Source organism: Mesoplodon bidens, assembly GCF_964165515.1.
Source record: "Mesoplodon bidens genome assembly, chromosome: 5".
NCBI lineage: Eukaryota > Metazoa > Chordata > Mammalia > Artiodactyla > Ziphiidae > Mesoplodon > Mesoplodon bidens.
The window spans coordinates 58007769-58033462 of NC_138161.1; the positions used below are offsets into that span (position 1 = coordinate 58007769).

Here is a 25694-nt window from a genome sequence, read left to right on the forward strand (position 1 = left end):
GGACTTCTAAAGAACTCATTAACGTGTCAGGTTAATATCCCATTTGTCTGCTAATGTACCCAGAGAATGCTCTTCTGCATTTACCAGTCAGATGCTCAGAACCTCCACTAAGATAGTACATATTCAAGATTGAATTTTCGCACTTAACTTTGGCAGAGTTTCTGAATGATAAGCTAAGCACTAATTGTAGGTAAATTCCTTTATTTCCTTGGCTTTTTTTTTTTTTTGACTGTAGGCAAATGGTTTCTCTGGGACCTTCTTTGAAGTAAAATGCAGTTTCTGCTTTAAAGTCATTTATGGCCTTTACCTTCATTTTCTGCGTTTTGGTCTTTGTGTGTCTTTCCAATCCTCCTTCCTAAATTGTAATCTCTTTGAGAGAAGGGAGGGTGTCTTATTCTTCCTCATGTCCTCTAAAGGTCTTAGCAAAATGTATTGCACAAATCATAATCGATGTTCTGTAAGGTATCTTACAGAATCTATGTAAGGCAAGGCCTGAGCTCTTTGTCTTATATTTTACAGGTGCACAAGACTGAAGAATGCCAAACTCATTAGTTCCTTATATGTCTAGGTAAAACAAGTACATCAATCAAGCAAATAAATGTTGTATTTATTTAAAGGATTTTTCCTATGTGAATAGAATGTTTTTTATTTGACAAGAAGGTGAAGCACAGTATCTAGAAACAGAAATTTTGAGCAGGTCAGTTACAAGTGTCAAAAATGAAGTTCAGAAAAAGCATAAACCAACTTTAGTGATAAATTAACTTAGAAGAATGAATTTTGGTGACTTTCCTGGTGGCACAGTGGTTGGGAATCCGCCTGCCAATGCAGGTGACACAGGTTCGAGCCCTGGTCTGGGAAGATCCCACATGCCGCAGAGCAACTAAGCCCGTGCGCCACAACTACTGAGCCTGCGCTCTGGAGCCAGCTAGCCACAACCACTGAGCCCGTGTGCCACAACTACTGAAGCCCGTGCGCCTAGAGCCCATGCTCCTCAACAAGAGAAGACACTGCATTGAGAAGCCTGTGCACTGCAATGAAGAGTGGCCCCCAGTCGCTGCAACTAGAGAAAGCCCACGCAAAGCAACGAAGACCCAACGTGCCCCAAAAAATTAAAAAAAAAAAAACAAATTTTTTATAATCTTAGATGGTAAATATTGCAATTGATGAAATCAAGGTATGTTAGAGATTTTTGCCTCTTTCCCTTCAGCTTGTAGAGGGCTTTCTCTATATGCTTGTCTCTTATATGAAACACTAAGGACACAAAGATTAGTAAAATATTGGTCCTATGTTTAAGGAGCCACAGTCAAAAAAGAGCTTCTTTTCTGACTGGGGAGAAACTGCCAATATTTCTGTGTCCAGCCAGGGGAAAAGCATGGAAAATATATTGAACATTTACTCTGTGCTAGACACTGGCTAGGTACTTTGTACATAGTCTCTCATTCACTGCTGTGCTGTTGTGTGCTACATCATTACTGTGCTAGCTTATACGGCTGTGGGTCTTGTCTTTCCTGTGGGCTTATAAACTCCTGTCTTTAAATTCTTTATGCTGCCGTGGTACTTTAGCAAAGTAAATAAAATCTGAATGAAACATTTTCCAAACTGAATTTTATTTCCTAGTGTTCAAAGAACTGCTTCTTTTACCTGCTTTAGATTTTTTTCTTTAGTTGTCCTTTTCTATAGTTTCCATTTCAATTCTATGCCAATTCTCCTTTCAAAGTTCCTAATATCCCACCCACCTCCTATATGCTCCTAATACTTGTATATGGATATGCACATTCATGTTTTGTCCATCATCACTCCTATAAGAGTAGGTATGTATTTATTGATTATATCTACATATCCTCCCTCTGTATATGCTTGTATTTTAAATTCAAACAATACTAAATGACAAACTACTTAAGTGGAGATTTAATGCTTGTGTGAGCCTACTACATCAGAAGTATTACATAATAAATTAGCCATCTTTTGTTACTATAATAATCTTGCATCCCAAACTACCCCAAACTCAGTGACTTATGAGTATTTGCTTTTCTTGCCAATGGGTCTGTGAGTTGTCTGGGTCATCTTTGCTCCAGGTTGAAGTTTGGATTTTCAGGATTTCCCCACATATATTCATGATAGATCATTCTAGGCTGAAGGGACAATGACTTCTCAGGGCATGTTCTTTTTATGAGAGATCATGAGAGTGAAAGAGTAAGCTCTAGGGTTTCTTAAGGCCTTAGCTTGAAACTGGCACACTATCACATCTGCCCTCATTCCATCCACCAAAATGAGCTGCATGATGAAGCCCAGATCAATGCGTAGGAAGTATACATCACTCATTCTTATGCATTGCAAGACCACATGGCGGAAGAGAATAAAGACTGGGGAACAATCCAGTCCACAACACATGGTTTATCTCATTTATTCTCCATATAGGGAGGTGTTAATATCTCCATTATAAACATGAGTAAACTGATGCTCTGAGAAATTAAATAAAAAGCCCAAAGTCACAAAGCAAGTAGTAATTTGAATAAGGTATAGTTTTGACTTTATAAACCACATATTATTTTCATGACAACAGTAATCTCTTTTATAACACTCATATTCCTGGTTTAAAAAGAATAGGAAAGGGGGCTTCCCCGGTGGCGCGGTGGTTGGGAGTCCGCCTGCCGATGCAGGGGACACGGGTTCGTGCCCCGGTCCGGGAGGATCCCGCATGCCGCGGAGCGGCTGGGCCCGTGAGCCATGGCCGCGGAGCCTGTGCTCCACAGTGGGAGAGGCCACAACAGTGAGAGGCCCGCGTACCGCAGAGGGGAAAAGAAAAGGGAAAAGGGAAGAAAAAAAGAAAAAAAAAAAAAAAAAAAAAAGAATAGGAAAGTTGAGATTTTGTAGGTGGTAAAGCTCTTTTTGCTATAAAATGGATTAAGATACAAAAACAAATGGAGGTACTTATAGTCGATAGCATCAATCACTCCTTTGTTCTTAGCCCTAGAAAAGAAATGGAGTTGGCCTCAGAGTGACTCTCTTTCCATTGTTACATAAATTATCTATTGTCGCTGCAATCACTGGAGTCCACACAGCATATGCTGTTAATTAGCTATGTGTGGTGGCTTAAAATAAAGCCTTTCATGAGGCTTGTAAAGTTAATTTAACTTTCTCTTTCTAGGTAAAGAAGTACTGTAAAGAGTGACTATAGTAACAATGATAGTAATTTTAATGCAGTTCTTCAAAAACAAAGATGAGAACCAACAGAAGGTAAATTTTCATTAATGTTCCATGAATTGGGGGGTAAACTTATTATGACTGAAAGTTTATGTTCAATGACCAATTACAGTGAGAGGGTCACCTTGGGCCAACACATCCACCCAAAGCACCTCCTCTGCTTTGGCTCCTAAGCAACATGGTCTAATGCACTGTTTTCCAAATTTGTCAGATCTTAAAAATCACCTTGGTTTGCTCGTTAAAATTACAGATTACCAGGTTACTTAGCTGGAGAATCTGATTTGGTAGATAGAGTATACTCCCCAAAGCTGAATTTTTACACATTGCTCCTGATGATTTTCATGATCAAACAAATATAAGGGTTAATGCATCAAAAAACTGAGTAGTTTTAAGGAAGACACACCTATTCTCTAAAATCTCTTTCAGAGGATAGAAGCAGAGAAAATACTTCCTAACTCATTCTATGAGGCTAGTCTTACCCTAACACCAAGACCAGACAAAGACATTACAAGAAAAGAAAACTACCAATTAATATCTCTCATGAACATAAATGGAAAAATCCTCAAAAAAATATTAGCAAATCAAATCTAACAATGTATAAAAAGAATAATACAGCACAACCAAGAGGGATTTATCTCAGGCATACAAGGCTGACTCAACTTCTGAAAATCAGTTAACGTAATCCATTACATAAAGAGACAAAAAAAAAAAAAAAGGAAAAACTACATGATCATGTCAATAGATGCAGGAAAAACATTTGACAAGACCCAATACTATGCATGATAAAAACTCTCATTAAACTACGAATAGAAGGAAAATTTCTCAACTTCATATACACTATCTACAAAAACCCTACAGCTAGCATTATAGTTAATGATGAGAAACTCAAAGCTTCCTCACTAAGATCAGGTACAAGGCAAGGATGTTCCCTCTCACCACTCCTTTTTCAACATTGTGCTGAAAGTCCTTGCTAATTCAATAAGGCAAGAAAAGGAAATAAAATATACACAGATTGGGATGGAACATAAAACTGCCTTTGTTCATAGATGACATGATTGTCTATGTAGAAAACCCAAAAGAATTGACAAAAACAAAAACAAAAACCTTCTGGAACCAATAAGTGATTATAGCAAGGTTTCAGGATACAAAGTTAATATGCAAAAGTCAGTTGCTTTTCCTATACCAACAATGAACAAGTGGAATTTGAAAATGAAAATGCAATACCACTTACATTAGAACACCCCAAAATATTTAAGTATAATTCTAACAAAATACATACAAGGTCTATATGAGGAAAACAACAAAACTCTGATGAAAGAAATCAAAGAATAAATGGAGAGATAGTCCCTGTTCATAGACAGAAAGACTCAATATTGTCAAGATGTCAGTTCTTCCCAATTTGATCTATATATTCAAGGTAGTCCTGCTCAAAATCCTAGCAAATTGCATTATGGATATTGACAAACTGATTCTAAAGTTTATATGGAATGGCAAAAGACCCAGAATAGCCAACACAACATTAAAGAAGAACAAAATCGGAGAACTGATATTACTTGACTTTAAGGCTTACTATAAAGCTATGATAATGAAGACAGTATGGTAAAAAAAAAAAAAAGGCAGTATGGTATTGGCAAAAGAATAAACACATTGATCAGTGGAAAAGAATGGTGAGCCCAGAAATAGACTCACATAAATACACTCAACTGATCTTTGAAGAAAGGAACAAAGGCAATACAATGGGGCAAAGGTAGTCTCTTACAAATGGTACTAGAAAAACCGGACAAAAAAATGAATATAGACACAGACCATACATCCTTTACAAAAAAATTAACTCAAAATGGATCACAGACCTAAATTTTAAATGGAAAACTATAAAACTCCTAGAAGATAACATAGGTGAAAACCTAGAATATCTTGGGTATGGTGATGAGTTTTTGATACAACTTCAAAGACAATTCATGAAAGAAATAATTCACTAAAATTAAAAACTTCTGCACAGAAAGACAATGTGAAGAGAATGAGAAGACAAGTCACAGACTGAAAGAATATATTTGCAAAAGACAAAATTATGAAAGACTCTTATCCAAAGTTTTTAACACTCAACAAAATAACAAAACAATAAAAATGGGCAAAAGACTTAACAGACACCTCACCAAAGAAAATAGATATAGAGATGAGAAAAAGTAATTAAAAAGATGCTCCACATCATATGTCATCAGGGAAATGCAAATTAAAGTAAGAATGGGATCCTGCTGCACACCTATTAGAATGGCCGAAATCCAGAACACTGACAACACCAAATGCTGTTGAGGATGTAGAGCAACAAGAACCTTTATTCATTGTCGGTAGGAGCATAAAATGATACAACCACTTTGGAAAACAATTTGCTAGTTTCTTATACAACTAAAAATACTCTTAACATATGATCCAGCAATGGTGTTACTTGGTATTTACCCAAAGGAGTTGAAAAGTTATGTTCATGCAAAAAACCTGCACACCCATGTTTACAGCAGCTTTATGTATAATTGCCAAAGCTTGGAAGCAACCAGGATGTCCTTTAGCAGGTGAATGGATAAATAAACTGTAGTACCTACAGACAGTGGAATATTAGTCGGTACTAAAAAGAAATGAGCTAGCAAGTCATGAAAAGACATGGAGGAAACTAAGTGCATATTATTAAATGAAAGAAGCCAATTTGAAAAGGCTACATACTATATTATTCCAACTATATGACATTCTAGAAAAGGCAAAACTATGGAGACAGTAAAAAGATCAGTGGTTGCCAGGGGTAGGGGCAGAAGGAGAGATGAATAGGCAAAGGATTTTTTTTTTGGCGGGGGGGGGCGGTATGCGGGCCTCTCACTGTTGCAGCCTCTCCCATTGCAGAGCACAGGCTCTGGATGCGCAGGCTCAGTGGCCATGGCTCACGGGCCCAGCCGCTCCACGGCATGTGGGATCCTCCCGGACCGGGGCATAAACCCATGTCCCCTGCATTGGCAGGCAGACCCTCAACCACTGCACCACTGGGGAAGCCCTAGGCAAATGATTTCTAAGGTAGTGAAAATACTCTGTATGGTGTTATAATAATGGATATATGACATTGTCCATTTGTCCAAACCCAGAGTCCACAACACCAAGAGTGAACTCTAAGGTAAACAGTGGGCTTTGAGTGATTATGATGTATCAATGTAGGTTCATTGTTGATAAAAACATACCATTCTGGTGAGTTATGCTAATAATGGGGGAGGCTATGTATGTGTGTAGGGGGCATATGGGAAATTTCTGTACCTTCCTTTCAATTTTACTGTAAACCTAAAACAGCTCTAAGAAAATTGTCTTTTTTAAAAACTAAAAAAACCAAAAAAAACAAAACCTAAAAACGAAAACTGATCAGTCATGATTCATGTTGGATGGTTGTTCCTCACAGCACTTGGAATTTAGATGAAAGCTGATGCTTTAAGAGTTTGTCTCACATTATTCTTAAGCACTTTCTATTTTCTAACTTCAAAATTATAATGTATATGCATTTTGAACTGTAATTACATTCTTGTAAATCTGTTTGGGGGAAGTCATGAGATTTTTTAAGTCTTGAAATTTTTTTCTTTATATCCAATTGTTTAAACTTTCTCAGACTTCTTCCTATTTTCCATTCTTCTTTTTGTTTCTTTTCCATTGCTTGATCCTTTGCATCTTGGCCCAGATTCTCCTACAGCATACTTCTGACTCCTCTCCAAACTACATGGATGCAAGTAACCTCACTTGGTTACTATCTGCCCTGTGCACTGCATCCCTCCTTCAGATAACAGCAGCTGCATTTCTCTGCATTCTCTCTCAATAGATTGGGGCAAAGCCTTCATATATTCTTTTTTTTTTTGAATTTTATTTTATTTATTTTTTTATACAGCAGGTCTTATTAGTTAAACATTTTATACATATTAGTGTATACATGTCAATCCCAGTCTCCCAATTTATCACACCACCACCACCCCCTCGCCACTTTCCCCCCTTGGTGTCCATATATTTGTTCTCTATATTCTTCAAAATTAATGGAGAAACAGGAAAATCTGATGGATGACAAATAGTTCTATATCTGCAAAAGGAATATCAGAAGATGTTATTACGTTGGGATTGTTATTGGGATTAAATCTAAGGTAGGGCTCAGATTGGATTTATTTTTAAACCAAATCTCTTTTTGTGGCCATTTTTGGACTGTGTGCGTGGTCCACTGAATACCAGTTTGAAATGAGATTACATATCTTTCATTAGCAGCAATTGTGTAGTGTGCTTGAATTTGGCTTTATTGTTTTACAAAATGCCTATCAAAATGATCCTTTTAGGTATGCGTCCAGCTACAACTTGATCATACCTTAGTATTTGTCATCACGAGCATATTCTGGTGAATGGCAAATTACCCTGAATGACAGAAAGCTGAAATCTATTTTCTGTCTTGGCTACTGATTGGCTGCCGCTGTGGTCAAGTCTTTCAACTTTTTCTGTCTCAAATTTGGGGCTGCAACATAAACGAGCTGAAGTAAAACACATTCCCTATAAAACAGCTGTCTTCAAAATTCTAAGCATAATCACTTGTGATTGTTATCTAGGCAGTTCAGAAGCAAATGAAAAAGTTAGTCTTTTGCAGAAGCAATACAGATTAGCGATGATATGTCCAAGAAGGGATCTCGATGGTATATCTTTTCTGTTCACTCTTCTTTTTACAATCCAAAAGATTTTTCTCTCTTTTCATTATACAAGAATTCATGGGATAAGATATCTGCATGAAACAGATTGCTAAATCTTTGAAACCCCTCAAAGGGCATAACCCTGTATCATTGTAGTCATGGGTATATTGTGTGACAACCAGCAATGTCTACATCACTACTATGAAGTTTGTTTTTGGTTTTTCTTCTCATACTGAGTGAAAACCTGCTATACTGCAGGTTTCATTCATTGGTTATTTATGTATTTGTTTATTTAATGCTCTGTATCATTATTTGAAAAATGTTCACAGTTAAATAGGACAAAATAAATTTAAATTAAACAAATGAGGAAATTAGAGAAAATAAAAGGAAAAATAAGGTAATACCAGGAACTAAATTATTACATAAAAGACTTTCCTTGATCTTGTACATTTGCTTAAAATGGGACATTAATTTGCATCCGAGATTTCTAACAGCTACCCATTGGTGTGATTTTTGCTCCCTGAAGCTACACATAATAAATCAAGTCCCTTTTCCACAAGGAAGTCCCTCAGATATCCAAAAAAGGTTCTGAGTCCTTTAGGCTAAATCGGAATGAATAATCTTACCCATTGCCCAGAAAACATTATAAATTTACTTCACCTTTGGAAGAAAATTCTAGTCTGTTCTATTGCTTCTATGCAAAAGGACTCTAGGGCATTGAATTGCCTAACTTCATTCCATTTGGCTTTTAAAAATAGAACACATTTTTACATGGAATTGAGCCATTTGTAGATGAACAGTAGAACTGACAATAGCAAGTCCTTGATGGTACCAAAGTCAACCTTTAAAACTTTCTATCCCATCCTAGGTGAAGTCAGAACCCATTTTGACATTCCTTCCTACTGATCCACAATAGCCTGCATAGACTGAGAGTCATTTTAATACTAGGGACTTGAGTAGTTAATGGTTTTCCTTCCTGGCTTGATAAAATTACATTAAAACCATTTAGACCTTCTATTTTTAAAAATTTCTGGCTAAGAGGGTTATGTTCAGGCTTTGGATATTAGCATGATTTAGCTAATGTCAGCATTGTAGTTCAATCTATTTAACTGTTAGGTGTGCTAAGCTTTTCTCTCACTCTCTCTCCTGCATATGTTTCTTCTTCACCAAAGCCTGGCATTTGGTGAAGAAGAAGACATTGTCAGACAAGGACTCTCCTCAGAAAAAGCACAGAAGTGTCTGAACGCCCGTGTTCCAACTCCAGTGAACATCTCTGAGCATATTTGAGCAAAATAAACTATAAAGTCTTTTCATCTATGGTCAGTAGAATCAGATTCTGCCTCAGCTTTTAAATCGTGAAAAGTTTTAAAATATACTCAAGCACATCCACATCACCACCCACCCACTGCCACTGTAGTCAGGAAACAACCAGTGTCTCTGTCTGCAATGATCTCACAGCATATCAGTCTGAACCACATACCATCTGGCAGCTTTAATATGTTTAAATATCCCTCAAATTCAAGTGGCAATTACGCATCAGCCAGCTGTGATCTTCATCTAATTCATCACCACATTCTTCTCAGAGATCATTCGATTCGGCAATCTGGAAAGATTCAAGATGAACAAAGACCTCAGAGATGAGAGGTAAATATGTTCCCCATGGCTGCATCCAGAGTACTTAGAGTTCAAAATTCCCAAAAGACAAAAATATTGCTTCAGCTACATCATGAACCAACAATAAGCCTGCTAAGCATCTTGTTATTATTATAATCGCTGCAGAACCAAAGATTTCACAATGGTGTATCCTGGAATTTATTTTCACCTTCAACCTCTCAGAAATAAGTGGCTCAAAGTTATAAAGCCATTTTTGATAGGCAGAGTGGTGATGGTACCCCCGGCAAGTAAGGCAGTGTTCAGTCGTCTTGGCAACAAGATTCAAGAGGAGTCCAGAATTCAGGCACTGCTCTTGTATATTGTTTTTGAACCTGGCCCCCTGGCCTTCATCAGCATTCAGTTACCAGAGCAATAAAACAACAATTTTTTTCATATCATCATATAGACATATGATTTGAGAGATAGCCACCATACCTCTGCCCAAGAGGATATCAGACTTTTAATAGTCATCCAAGATACTTTGAAAAATCCTACAACTGCAAAAACTGAAAAAAATAAATAATGCAATCAGAACTCCAGGAAAAGAAATACAACTGTGCAAGAAAGGCATGGTCCAAATGAAAGGCAAACTACAACACAGCAGCATGAGTTTGAATGATTGGTGAAATATATATCAAAAAAATAAACTTGAAATTTATACCAAGGCTAGAATATTTTGTGAGTCACAAGGATTGTGACCCTGGAACTGCAGAAAAGGATATGTTATCATTGTAAATTAGTTGGGTATATACTGAACAAACGTACTTCCCATAATGATATAAGCACATTTTTTTAAACTTTTAAGACCAATCTACGGACAAATCACAGAAGTCATCAAATTTGACTGTGCACAGTTCATTATAAGTTTCCAGATAGATGTGATAGACAGAGGAAATACATCCTCTTCTTCCAAGGTGGAGAAGAAAGTATTCTATATGATTTATGGAATAAGAAATAAATATTTAAATTATATGAATAGAAGTTGAAGTGAAAAATGTAGAGTAGCAAAAAATATATATTAGCAATAAGTTGGAGACAGAGATGGGTGGATGAGAAATTTTGCATCTCTATAGCAGGATGAAATTTTAAACAATTTCTAAAGTCAATATTTTGAGCAGTAGTTATAGTAGCATGGTTAATAGGATTATAGAGGCATCACCAGATGAACTAAGTAGAGAAATGGGAATAAGTAGTTGTTTCTGAGGAGTGGATCTGGGAATGGAAAGGATAGAGTAGGGAGGGGGTTTTTACTTTTCCATTATAAAAAGTTCTGTATCATTTGTATTTAAATAGCCATGTAACTAAATTTTTTTCAAAGCTATCCTTGCCTATTTCCTCTGTACATTCAACAGAAATCCAGAAAGACATCTACCATTGAAGTAGACACTGAGGGAGGGCCTAGAACTTTCCTGAGAGCCCAAGGACATGTCATAAAATTTACCTAATGTGCATGGTTATGTGGATAGAGATCACAAGAATGAAGAGAAGAAAAAAACCTTAGATTTCTGTTTTTGATAGAAACAGAGTTAACTTCAGTCTGAAGTTATAAGTGCCACTACATTTAGTAAAAAAACTTTCAAGATCTACAGATCAATTTGTGCTTCTAATCACTCCCACACAGCCTCTCTGCAATGAAATGTGACTGTGCTGTGCAGGAACCCTAAGGAAGAAATGTGTTTAAGAACATAAAGCTATGGTACTTATATACAATGGAATATTACCCAGACAGAAAAAAGAATGAAATAATGCCATTTGTAGCAAAATGGATGGACCTAGAGATTGTCATAGTGAATGAAATAAGTCTGACAAATACCATATGATATCACTTACACGTGGAATCTAAAAAAATTGGTACAAATGAATTCCTCTACAAAACAGAAATAGAGTCACAGATGTATAAACTTATGGTTACCAGGGGGTAAGAAGGGGTACAAATTGGGAGATTGGGTTTGACACGTACATACTACTATATATAAAATAGATAACTAATAAGGACCTGCTATATAGCACAGGGAACTCTAGCCAGTACTCTATAATGACCTATATGAGAAAAGAACCTAAAAAAGTGTGGATATATGTATATGTATAATCGAGTCACTGTGCTGTGCACCTGAAACTAACACAACATTGTAAATCAACTCTACTCCAATAAAAAAATTTTAAAAAAAGAACATAAAGATAGGGATGATATAATGATTTCTTTGTATAGCACATGAACTCCTAAAGGCTCAGATTTTTTTGTTGTTGATATTAATTTATCTTAATTTTAAGTGGGGGAGGTTGGAAACAGTGAAGTTTTTTCTCTCAAAATTAAGTCACTTCTTATAAGGTCACCTGGTCAATGGAGAATGTAGGCCTCAAATACAAGTGATTTGACTCAAATTCAGTGTTCGATTTGCTAGGCCCAGACTCACAATAATAATAGCCGCCATTTATTGAACACTAACTATGTGCTAGTTTCTGCATATGGCTCATTTATTCCTCACAAGGTACTATCATCATACCCATTTACCAGTAATAAAACTGAGGAATGGAGAAACAAATTTACCCTAGCAGGCTTGGGGCAAGTAATAAATCTAGGATTTGAACCCAGAGATCACTTGCATAACATAGGCTTAGATTGGAAGAGATGTGTGAAGTCGTTTTAGCCTTTCTTCATTTTATAATGGAGAAAAGCCTGGATCATAGAAGAAAATTAACTTGTCCAAAATTACACAGCTGGTTAGTAACAGAGCCAAGACTAGAACCCACATATTCTGGCTTCCAGTCCAATTCTTTTCAACCACAGAAGGTCAGAAAATGTTAAACTTTTTGAGACTCTGCAGCCCATCTGGGTTTCTGAAGTGCCAGTATTGTAAGTCTCAATATTAAGTTAACTTAAAATCTGAAGATATTGAATACTACCACAACGTTCACATTTGGCAGAGCCATGAAATGTCATGGAAAATCACTGCACCAAATGGTACTACAACTTTCCATATTCAATAGCACCACAAAAAAAAAAAATCAGTTATTCCAACTTGGAAGGCATACCTCAAAAAAAATCAGATGCCTTCGGTTTTGAAGAAACATTTCTTGGAATGTACTAATGGTTGAAAACAAAAATGAAATTTGTATTTAGGGAAATTCATGTATAAGAAAATTAAAATACAATGTCAAGAATTTAATCCAGGACATTTTCCACTGATGCTCTTAAACTGATGGTTAATTCAACAACTCAGCTCACACTTGTGGCTTTATTTACTAAAGTATGATGTTGCCATGTCAATAAAATATTGTGTGGTGAAGGTTTCCATATTATACAAAAGAATTTGAAACATCAAAGGATGAAAAGGAGAAAAATGGAGAATGCAGTGGAATTAAAAGAGATGTCATGCAATTACCTCTCTATTCTGGGAAACTGACAAATGGATTAGGGGTTGGGGGAATAGCTGGAGAAGTACATAAAGAATACCTGAGACAAGTACTTGTTGTAAAAGTGCTTCCCTTTGAAAATACGTGCTACACTTTGGATTATGCACTAAACATTTACAGCTCTCAGATGTCCAGGTATCTGCTGTAGATTTCTTGAAGGAAATAAAGAAAAAGAAACTGACAAGGTTGGATATGCCTCCAAGAATGCAAAGCAAATGTATTTCCAGACCTGATTCTAAAGCAGCCTCAGGGAACGTGAACTATCGGATGGTGCCAAGTCGCAGTCTTAAAAAGTCCAGGTACACCTAATACTTCCAAATACTTCCCAAAACACCAGTCTTTAAAATAACATTTTATCTGTTTTACTATAGCATCTTACACTCTTATCTTGTCTAATCAAAATCATCTCTGAGATGTCTATGTAGAAGACTCAATAAATTACCTTAAGTTGGCTTAGTCAGTAAATCAACAAAAGGAGTCATTTACAGCTTCCTACTCTAGCCTCCAATATTGTGAATATTGACTTTTACACAGTAGGATGCCCTGTGAAGTTCTCCCTTCAGCTCAGAAAAAGAAAATCTATTGCTATTATAACTGTATTCTTCCAAAATAAAGTAATAATCATTAAAAGCAGGCATGAAGTGTAAGTAGGAATGTAAGTTGGTACAGCCGCTGTAGAGAACAGTATGGAGGTTCCTCAGAAGACTAAAACTAGAATTACCATATGATCCAGCAATCCTACTCCAGGGCATATATCTGGACAAAACTATAATTCAAAAAGATACATGCATGCCTATGTTCATAGCAGCACTAGTCACAATAGCCAAAGCATGGAAACAACCTTAATGTCCATCAACAGATGAATGGATAAAAAAGATGTGGTACATATGTACAATAGAATACTACTAAGCCATAAAAATGAATGAAATAATGCCATTTGCAGCAACATGAATGCAACTAGAGATTATCATACTTAGTGAAGTAAGTCAGAAAGAGAAAGACAAATACCATATGATATCACTTATATGTGGAATCTGAAATATGACAAATGAACCTATCTATGAAATGGAAACAGAATCACGGATGTAGACAACAGACGGGTGGTTGTCAAGAGGGTGGGGGCTAGGGGAGGAATGGAGTGGGAGGTTAGAGTCAGCAGACGTAAGCTTGTATATATAGAATGGATAAACAACAAGGTCCTATTGTATAGCACAGGGAACTATATTCAATATCCTATGATAAATCATAATGGAAAAGAATATTTTTAAAAAACTGTATATATTTGTATAACTGAATCACTTTGCTGTATAGCAGTAATTAACACAACATTGTAAAATCAACTATACTTCAATTATAAAAAAAAAAGCAGGCAGTGGGAACTGATTGGTTCACCAGCTGAATTAGGTTCATAGAAAAATATTTTATTGGGTATACTGTCTCCACTTCACCACTGGTCTCACCAAGTCCAATCAACGCTTTTATGCTACCTATCAGCACTTATAGACTTTCTAATTGGTGATTTCTGCTATAGCAATTACGGACTTCCTTCCTCCAGTGCTAGATTTTAAAGCTCTTAGATAAATGTAGTTACTAAACTAAAGGTTTTTAAACTTGGGGAAAATGTTCAAGGAGAGAAAACCTTAAGCCTTTAAATTTATGTTCCTTTTAGGTATATTTTCCTTTCTGTCTTCATCTACCTTCTTTTTTTTTTTGCGGTACGCGGGCCTCTCACTGTTGTGGCCTCTCACGTTGCGGGGCACAGGCTCCGGACGCGCAGGCTCAGCGGCCATGTCTCACGGGCCCAGCCGCTCCACAGCATGTGGGATCTTCCCGGACCGGGGCACGAACCCGTGTCCCCTGCATCGGCAGGCGGACTCTCAACCACTGTGCCACCAGGGAAGCCCCATCTACCTTCTTTATGTCCCCAAATATCCAGTTCCAAGGGTCCTTGATTTTGGCCTTCATAGGAAACCTTTCTTAACTCTTAAATTCCATATAAAACTTAAGGAACCACTGTCTTAATCTCTAAGCAAACTAAACACCCAGTTTCCCAAATCTATTCAAGTTGATAAATTAATAAATAAGATGTTAATATAGTGATGTGTTCCTCATTCAGAAAACTTTACTGAAGTAGAACAGGGAACTTTTAAAAACACACATCATTATCTCAAAGGACTATCAGAATTTCAGAAACTATGGGAGACAGAAGGAAATATTTTGTCATAGGCAGCAAGTCTACCATTGGCCAGTCCTGCTTATGTGAAATGCAGGGAGAACATTTCCCAACAATCACTTTCTGCTAATGATGAGAGACCAGGCTAAATGGTTTGCTCATAATGAACAAAGCAGAAACTTTCTCAGAATAATTTCCTAAAAAACCTTTCTACTAGTATAACAGCTACCAAATGACTTTTTTCTAGCCTATATTTGGTGATAAGATCTCATGTATTTGCAACAAATGAAAGTTCCCTGCAATGGTTCCAATGGTATCTGTATTTTTCATAAGAGAGAAAGGGAAACATGCAGACAAGCGACTTGAGAGACATAGTTCCTTAACACCAACAGAGAAAAAACATATATATATATATATATATATATATATATATATATATATATGTTTTTATATACATTCTTATATATAAAGTATATTACATATATAATATATTAAAAATATTAAAAATATATATATACATATACCCCAGATAGATCTTATTAGAAATGCCATGCATTTTTTTGAATAAACTATTGACCAATGAAGGAAGTGTTCACTCACAGGAGAAGAATCAAGTCTTTATAACAAGTTTCAATTTGTTTAGTACTTTTCAAATATTCCATGTTCACTAAGACAATTTGAATCTCTACTAGGTATGTGACTATATTGTGCTAGATGCTGAGGATAGGTCCTTTTCCTGGGGGAAACTACTGTCTCCCTGGAGGAACAAGATTATATTTGAAAACAGATAATTCTGTGAGTAAGTACTTATTTAGCACAGCTACGTTCCGCTGAGGTTCAAAGAAAAGATAAATTAATGTGGCCTGGAACATTCATCTATACTAAAAGTTGAGAACTGGCTCGATATAGGTATAGAGGGTGCTCAGCAACTAAAAGAAACCTTGAATCCACAACTCATGACTCATTTTTACCCAGATCCCTACCTCTACCCTAGTGACTTCCACCCCAACCAGAGGTTCTGGATTCTATTTCTCCTGGTCTCCCCTTCTCCATTTTCCATTTTCATCCTTGACACAGGCTCCAGACCTCGACGTTCACTATTTGTTGCAAACTTTAGTAAAACTAAAAGGAAGTAACTTTTATATCTAGTCACTGTACATGTATTGCAATATAATCATCCTTTACTGTATCCAATTTTATAGTTGTTGAAATATAAATAAATAAACTAACTAACTCAAGGTAATACAAATAGCTAGAGAGACTGACCTCAGATTTGAATCCACATCTCTTGATTACAAAAGATACATTCTTTCTACTCTGTCATGATGTCATCCTGTCATTATGGAAAACATTATTTCATTGCTTCTCCAAATTCTTACCCTAAAGTGCCCTTAACGTAGAAGAGAGTAAGCATAATCCAGAGAGGACTAGGACTAAAGAAGTGATGTCAAGTTTTATCTTAAAAATTCACATGAATTTTGCTTCCTATTGCTTCCTATTTGTTTCCTATTCTTATTACAGGATGCATTCCATAATATATTCATATTTGTTTTATTATACAAATAAATTTATGTTTTTATGTAAATGGCTGTCCTAGAGCATGTGATGTGTTCACGCTGTAGCTTTGCATAACTCCTAGAGAACCCCTTAGGGATTCAGATTTAAGAATTATGATTACTAGTGGTATGTGGAAATGGGAAAAAAACTATAACTCAAGGTGAAAAGAGAGCACTTTTTCAGTACGACTTTTCATAAGCTAGAAACAACAAGCTTACACAAACTCTTCTGATGTTTGCAAAAGTAGAAACAATTCCTAGCTCTTTAATAGGCAAGCATAACCTCGATTCTAAAATCTGCCAAAAATGTTAAAGAAAAATCTAAATAAGCTAACTGAGTAAGCAAACTCCAGGAGCCCAAGGATAGCTCTCTGAAGAGAGTTAGTCTCAAGTACAACCATTAGAAGGAAATATACCCAGAAGCTGGGGAAGAAATGCAGGATCCAGGGGCTTCTGGACAGAGGACCAACAGTGTTCATATAGGCATTCCACCAAAGTAAATATCCAAATGGCCATCATGCATATGAAAAATTTCTCAGCCTCATTAGGGAAATACAAATTAAAACCCAGTAGGATATCACTTCACACCAACCAGAATGACTAAAATTAAATAGATAAATAATACTAAGGGTCAGCCAGAATGATATGGACTGTGGCAAACACACACACTGATGCTGAGAGTGTAAATTGGGGAAACATGCCACTCTGCAGCATGTGAGATCTTTCCGGACCGGGGCACGAACCCGTGTCCCCTGCATTGGAAGACAGACTCTCAACCACTGCGCCACCAGGGAAGTGTAAATTGGGGAAACTGGTGATACCTATGAATGCTGAACCTAGACATCCTCTTTGATCTTGTCATTGCACTCCACAGCAATTCATAAATATGTTTACCAAAAGCATGCACCTGAATGTTCCTATCAGTGCTATTCATAGTAACACCAAACTGTACAACATTATAAATTTCCATCAAAAGTAGAATAGATGAACAAATGGGGGCATATCTACATAAGGAATACTACACAATAATAAAAATAATGAACTGTTGCTATGCACAACCACATGGATGAACCAAACACACACAAAATTGATCAAAATAAGACAGTCAAAAATGAGTACATACAGTATGATTCTATTTATACCAAGTTCAAAAACATGCAAACCTAATTGTGGGATTAGAATTAGTGAAAACTTTTGAGAGATTTCCTTTGGAGAGTGGTGAGTAGTGACTGGGTAGGGGACCAAGAGGAATTTCTGCTATGATAGCAATGCTGTATTTCCTAATGAAAGTAGTGCTTTAATTGATATGCTCTTTTTGTGTATATTGAGATGTATACTTATGATTCATGCACTTTTCTGTATGTATGTTGTCCTTCAATTAAATTTACTTAAAACTAGTAACTTTGCAGAAAACTTTAACAGGAAACAAAGTGTCTCATGTTCTAACATTCATGTAATTGACTCATGAAAACTTTAAATTATTAATTTACCAATTAAATTGTTCACTGATTAAAAATATATAGCATAAGTGGGAAGAAAAGTTTTGGGACAAAAAAAATGAAACCTGATATTACTGAACATTAAATTTGTCTCTGTCGTGACTGCCAAGAGAGAAACGGAAAGATGATGGTTTATATAGCCACATTTTTTGGAAAATGTTCACAAAGCATACAAATTCACCAGAAAAAAATGATGGCATTAATTTTGGAACAAATTTATCATATTTATTAATATATCTTGAACATAGGGTCTTCCCAAGCTTCAAGAGTAAGATCCATTACTTTCTCACAATTAGAAATTTTCAACATTACTGATATCATATGAGATAAAGGATTCAGGAATATTCTTATCAAAATGAGCTTGAACTTGGTAACTATCAATATTCAGAAAGCAATCAATATTTCTTGAGTATCACCATATTCCAAGCATTCTATCAAAAATGATGGCAAGTGCAGATAAATGTAAGTTATCACCTTTGTCTTCCTTGGGCATTTAATTTAATTGGGCACAATAGGAATACGTTTTGTAATAAAAATAGATCTTACCTGTGTTATGGTCATATTAATGCTTTTAGAAAACAACCACTAAACCTCAGCAGCATAGAGGGCACAGATTTAACTCACAAGTCTGCAAGTTAAATGGGCATTGGACGATCTGAGATGACTTTCTGGGGATGTCTGCTAATTAGTACTCAAAGATGGCCCCCCCATGAATTCCAACTCCTGACACTCTCACCCTTGTAAAAACCCTCCTCTTGTACCTGGAATGAGTCTAAAATTCTTTTTTTTTTAATTTTTATAAATGCTTCTAGATTCATGAGAGGTTTCATAGAAATGTGCAGGGAAATCTCATGCATCCCTCTCCAGCCTACCCCAATATTAATATCCTACACAATTATATTATCAAAACCAATAAATAGTCCACTTATGAGTCCAGTCCACTGGTGAGCTTATTTTCACTAGTTGCACATGCACTGTGTATGTGTGTGTATGTGTTTATATGTGTATATAGCTCTATATAATTTTATCACATATGTGGCCTTACACAACCACCACGGTAATCAAGATAATCAACTGCAGCATTACAAGACTCCCTCAGGTTACTATGGGTACAGACCTACCCATCGCCTTTTCCCCCAGTTCCCAACCACTGTAAACCACAAGTATGTTCACCATCTCTGTAATTGTGCTACTTCACAAATAATACATCGATGGAGTCATAAAGTATTTATCCTTTTAAAATCAGCTTTTTCACTCAGCAGAATTTTCTTGAGGTCTATCCAAGTTATTGTGTGTATGAATAATTTGTTCCTTTTTATTACTGAATCATATCCCATGATATGGATATACTAGTTTCCTTAACCACTGACCCGTTAAAGGACATTTGGGTACTTTTCAGTTTGGGTTATTATGAATTAGTGGCTAGGAACATTTGTGTACAAGTTTCTGTGTGAAAATAAGTCTTCATTTCTCTTGGATAAATGTCAATAAATACAACTGCTAGGTCTAACGATAAGTCCACTTTTAGTTTTGAAAGAAACTGCCGAACTATTTTCTAGAGAGACTGTACCATTCTACCTACTATATATCATTTTCAGCAAAGTGTCTGTGCATGGGTTTTTTTTTCCCATTTTGAACTGAAATTTTTTTTCTGCATTCTACTCCCCTCAACTCTTTCCCAAAGGTAACTCTCATCCTGAATTCCTTTAACAATCACAATGATTCTGATACACAGTAACATTTAAAAATTAGAGCCCAAGGAAAGGAAATTGATGGAGAGCCTGAATAGACAGCCAATGGTCTGTTCCGATCATTTAGAGAACGCCACCACCAAGGGATGGGGGAAAGGAAGATGAAAAGATGGGAAAGGGTCTCAAGAGAGAAGTGAAAAACCCCAAAGATAAATATGATTTCCTTTGCATTGTAATTCAGCCAACTGTGCTGCTACTGGAAATCACCCTTCAGAGACGGCTCCTCCAGAGTGTGCTATTGGGGGACCCTGCAAAGTGTGACCATAACTTTGCTGAAGGCAGAAACCTGAGCCAAGTAGTCTTTCCAGATCTTTTCCATCTCTGTGGCAATAACAGCTGTGGGAAAGTGGAGTAGAGGGTGTACTGAGCCAGAGCTGATGGTGAGAACAGATAGCTGATAAAACTGGCACATTAACCTTAAAGCCACTTCACACTTTGTCACTCTTTCAGCTGAAAACAGTAATGTTCCCAACTGTGAAAGCATCTAAGAGAAAGGAAGGGGCGAAACTCTGAGGTTTCCTCCAAGTATCACAGGGAACTGAGTGGAACTTTGGACTGCAAGAAGCTGAGTGAGCAAACTGTGACTCTGGTCTTGAACAATTATTAACTGAGAGAGTTCAATGCACACTTGACCTCTGCATGGCCGACTTGGTTTTTATGAAGTAGTAATAAATTGGGCAGATTCCTAGACCACTTTAGCAAAGTTTACAAGAGTCAATCTGGAGAGTCTTCTGGTGGTATTTAAAATAGTTGATGTGGACTTCATCTAAGGATGATGCTAACCTTCAGAGTTTAGGTTTCCTGCTTCCTTTATCAACTCCCTTTCTGTTTCTCTTGGAGTCTGGCAGAGTTTTATGTCCCATAGCAGATGGCACTCACCCGGGCAGGCTTGGGAGGGTCCCAGCAACTCACAGTTAAATGTTTTTCTGGAACATTTCAGTCAGGAAAGAAAAAGTGGTCTTTTAGGAGGCTAACTCTCCTAAAAATATTGTAGACCAAATGCCCCCTTTACATAGTAATCCTCAGTTGAATCAAACACACTTCAGAAGCTGTTTCAGCAGAGATTTCTAATAGAACAAATCCCCAAGCCTGACGGAATAGCATATCAAAGTTTAATGAGAAGTTAAGGCATCTTTTTTTAATTAAATTTATGGTTGAAAATGTTTTAATGAGTCAAGTTTTTTGTTATTTTTTTTTAACAGCCTCCTGGCTTCATCCAACCAGCCATCACATTGACCAAGTTCAACATAATTGCCACGAGAGGAAAAATGTCTCCAGCCATCAGCAGTATTAATTAGCTCTGACTATAAATTTTCAAGCAAAAGTTGACATCATCATGTAGGGCAACAAGCTCTATGGTTTCTCTGTAAGGACAAAATCGGGCAGTGACTGAAGGAAACCAAAACTGAATACTCTGCTAAAGGTTTAATATCACAGGAAATATGAACCTAATCCATTGATGTAAACATTGTTTAGTGTCAGAGAGTAGTAAAAGGGAAAGGAAAGGAAAGAGAAAGAATGCAGAAAGAAGGCAAGGGGAAAAGGAAAAGCAAAGACAAGAGACCAATTTGAACACTGGATGTTTGTGCTGAACAGATTATAAGTTTCTAGAAGCCAGGCAGATCTGCATGTATTTAAAAGATCTGTGTTATGTATCAGTAGAAAAGCATGCCCATATGATGCCAGGTATTCATTAGAATATTTGTTATTTATATTCTGCCTCCCTATAAAGAAAAAATGCAATAGTTTACCACAAACACATTAAACGCATGGATATAATTGGGGAAGGAGAGAGAGTGTTGCTTGACTGAATGGACATATTAGCTATTGAACAGAATGCAAAAAGCAATTCTCCCTCCAAGTTAAAATAGGCTGCTAGAATGATGAGAGACAATAAATGTAAGAGGCGAGGACCTCTCAACACAGTGATGTTAGGGATGGTAGTTGTACCATAAGATTCTCTGTTCAGTAGGAACAGCTACTCAACATCATGGCTTCCTGAAGACAAAATGCCAGGAGATCTGGCTCAATAAGGCAGGATCTAGGCTGTAAGTCCTAAGAGAGCAGGGGCAATGGCCTTCTGCCTTCACTACTGAATTCCTGGCACATAGAACAGGGCCTGGCATGTAATAAACACACAGTGGGAAAGAGTGAGAGTGGTTTGACCCAGACAAAGCTGAGAAATAATTCCTCTAAAAGTCAGCCCATACCCATGAGTCCTGAGAAGCTTGAAAGAATGGAAGATGTAAAGAAAAGAATTCCAAGCTCTTCAGGAAAAGGAATGAAGAGTTACTAATTATGAAGTGATGAATAGATTTTGCAGACTGAAAACCTGTGCTATCATTAATGTCTATATGCAGTTGGTATATTTCAGGTAATATATATATATTATATATATATTATATATTAAATTGTATAAGTAATATTAGAGTATTTGTTTACTCATAATATAAAGTATTAGATTAGATTATTTTTGTTAATTAAACTTCTTAATATTACTCTGTGAAATGACTGCTTGCCCTGTTTCAAATTTATCCAGAGTTTTGGTAAAGTTGATTCTGTCACCCTGAAATACCCCATGGAACAAACTGTCTAAAGAAATTGATACAAAATTACATACATGAATATGATAATACAAAAGTTAAAAACTTGGAGCCAAGGAAAATTAGAGTTGAAAGTGAAGCCTGAGGTTAATACACAGAATTCCTAGGCCATGACCAGCAAATGCCCACATTCCGGCCACCTCCCTTACAGTCCCGCTGATGGGACAGTAAGAGGTAGATCACAGCACCCTTCCCTTTAAGTTTTCATGCTGCCATGTAACTTTCCAGCCAGTGTTCCAGTTATCCAAAAGGAATTGATTGCTCTGCAGGATGAAACTTCTTCACAATCCCTGACTTTGGCCATAAGATGTTATTAGCTGCTTAAAAAAAAGCAACCCAAATTTGCATTCCTAATAGCCTAAGCAAAAATGGAGTGAGTTATACAGGCTTAATTGGTAAAGTCAAAGCAGTTCTTAGAGGAAGCAACACATTTTTTAGTACTTCTTCTTATAAAAGAAATTTCTCATAAAGGCTTTTTATAAGGACACTATATTCTCAAAATATTTGTATAGGAAATGTAACAGGTTTCATATTTTCCTGGATCATTGCTCAGTGAAACCAAGTTACATAAGAACAATGAAGCATTATTTGGTGAAGGCAAAAACTATTTAGTGAAGACAATAGTCCAAAAGGACAGCATTCTGTCCTCTGGATCTGGAGACTGTCCAAGGAGAGAGCAGAGAAAATGTAGAGAAATGACTAGCCTATGTGTCCTTCAAACACCACCTTTCTCAGCATAATTTTGATAGCAGTTTGAGCTTGCAATATCTGGAAAATGAAGCTTTCTGTGTTTTTATCCTCATTAGATATCAGGTTGCTATTCTTTTATAGAAAATAAAGGGCACAATCAAAATCACTCAAAGGATTCTTCCCTTGGAGGAAGGTGGGTGATGAAAACATTTATTGATTTTAAAACAATGATTGAATACCTACATTGTGGCAACCACTGTGGTAGTCACCACAGGAACAAAAATAAAACAAAAGTTCATGATTTTAGTGAGCTGAAGAGTGAATGGAAATGAGGAAATGGAGACCCAGTGAAACACAGACTATTCTTGCAAGACGCTGGCTCTCAAAGAAAAGGAGTGATACAGCTAACAATGAATGCAAGTCAGGCTCACTTAAATCTTATTATGGAAATGCCCGAAATATAAGACAACCAGTCTGCCCAAATTATATCCCCAAATCGGTGATGTCCAAGCTTCCACCATTACAATTTCTTGGTATTAAACCATAACACTGACAATTATTTTAAAGACAGTATTTTTAAACAAGATATCCATTGATCAGAAACTAGCTACATACAGTTGTTTATAATAGTCTCAAAAGTAGCATGAGAGATTGGAACTAGAGATTATCAAAATATATTATTTAAAGAACAAAATTACAGCTGGACATTGCATTTAAAAATATATCTGTAGTTTTTTGGGCTTCCCTGGTGGCGCAGTGGTTGAGTCCACCTGCCGATGCAGGGGACATGGGTTCGTGCCCCGGTCCGGGAAGACCCCACATGCCGTGGAGCGGCTGGGCCCGTGAGCCATGGCTGCTGAGCCTGCGCGTCCGGAGCCTGTGCTCCGCAACGGGAGAGGCCACAACAGTGAGAGGCCCACGTACCGCAAAAAACAAAACAAACAAACAAACAAAAAAAAACATTTAAATATATATATATATGTACATATATATATATATATATATATATATATGTACATATATATATATATATATATATATATATATATATACATATATATATATATATATATATGTAGTTTTTTAAGGAACCTCCATACTGTTTTCCATAGTGGCTGTACCAATTCACATTCCCACCAGCAGTGCAAGAGTGTTCCCTTTTCTCCACATCCTCTCCAGCATTTATTGTTTCTAGATTTTTTGATGATGGCCATTCTGACTGGTGTGAGATGATATCTCATTGTAACTCAACAACTGTAACTCAGTTTTGATTTGCATTTCTCTAATGATTAATGATGTTGAGCATTCTTTCATGTGTTTGTTGGCAGTCTGTATATCTTCTTTGGAGAAATGTCTGTTTAGGTCTTCTGCCCAGTTTTGGATTGGGTGGTTTGTTTTTTTGCTATTGAGCTGCATGAGCTGCTTATAAATTTTGGAGATTAATCCTTTGTCAGTTGCTTCATTTGCAAATATTTTCTCCCATCCTGAGGGTTGTCTTTTGGTCTTGTTTATGGTTTCCTTTGCTGTGCAAAAGCTTTGAAGTTTCATTAGGTCCCATTTGTTTATTTTTGTTTTTATTTCCATTTCTCTACAGTATGGAGGTTCCTTAAAAAACTACAAATAGAACTACCATATGACCCAGCAATCCCACTACTGGGCATATACCCTGAGAAAACCATAATTCAAAAAGAGTCCTGTACCAAAATGTTCATTGCAGCTCTATTTACAATAGCCCAGAGATGGAAACAACCTAAGTGTCCATCATCCGATGAATGGATAAAGAAGATGTGGCACATATATACAATGGAATATTACTCAGCCATAAAAAGAAACGAAACTGAGCTATTTGTAATGAGGTGGATAGACCTAGAGTCTGTCATACAGAGTGAAGTAAGTCAGAAAGAGAAAGACAAATACCATATGCTAACACATATATATGGAATTTAAGAAAAAAAAATGTCATGAAGAACCTAGGGGTAAAACAGGAATAAAGACACAGACCTACTTGAGAATGGACTTGAGGATATGGGGAGGGGGAAGGGTAAGCTGTGACAAAGCGAGAGAGAGGCATGGACATATATACACTACCAAACGTAAGGTAGATAGCTAGTGGGAAGCAGCTGCATAGCACAGGGAGATCAGCTAGGTGCTTTATGACCGACTGGAGGGGTGGGATAGGGAGGGTGGGAGGGAGACGCAAGAGGGAAGGGATATGGGAACAGATGTATATGTATAACATTCACTTTGTTATAAAGCAGAAACTAATACACCATTGTGAAGCAATTATAGTCCAATAAAGTTGTAATATATATATATATATATATATATATATATCTGAATAAGTCATAAGGGTTATTTGATCCAATCTCTTCATTTTAAATATAATTCTTACAAAACTATTCTTCTGCTCTATCACTTTCTGCCTTCCTTTATATTCTTTTATTCATTAAATGTTGAAGTTTCAAGGAATCT

The 25694-nt window shown here is 36.6% G+C and overlaps 1 protein-coding gene across 21 annotated transcripts in view; it reads right to left on the bottom strand.

Annotated features, from left to right (window-relative positions):
- Nucleotides 1–25694, bottom strand: part of LOC308618329 (uncharacterized protein) — a 465534-nt gene that overhangs the window by 217855 nt on the left and 221985 nt on the right. For 4 of the 21 annotated variants that reach the window (XR_014015998.1, XR_014015999.1, XR_014016001.1 and 1 more), the window contains one exon: nt 9364–9486. The exons of 16 other annotated variants lie outside the window; for them this stretch is intronic. Coding sequence is in view for 2 of the 5 variants with exons in the window: in XM_081236025.1 (XP_081092151.1) it covers nt 9470–9486 (17 nt within the window). In the remaining 3 variants the exon portion in view is untranslated. Of the gene's footprint in view, nt 1–6909; nt 7295–9363; nt 9487–25694 lie in introns of those variants that run through there. One more of the 21 variants, XM_081236026.1, reaches the window with a different exon arrangement.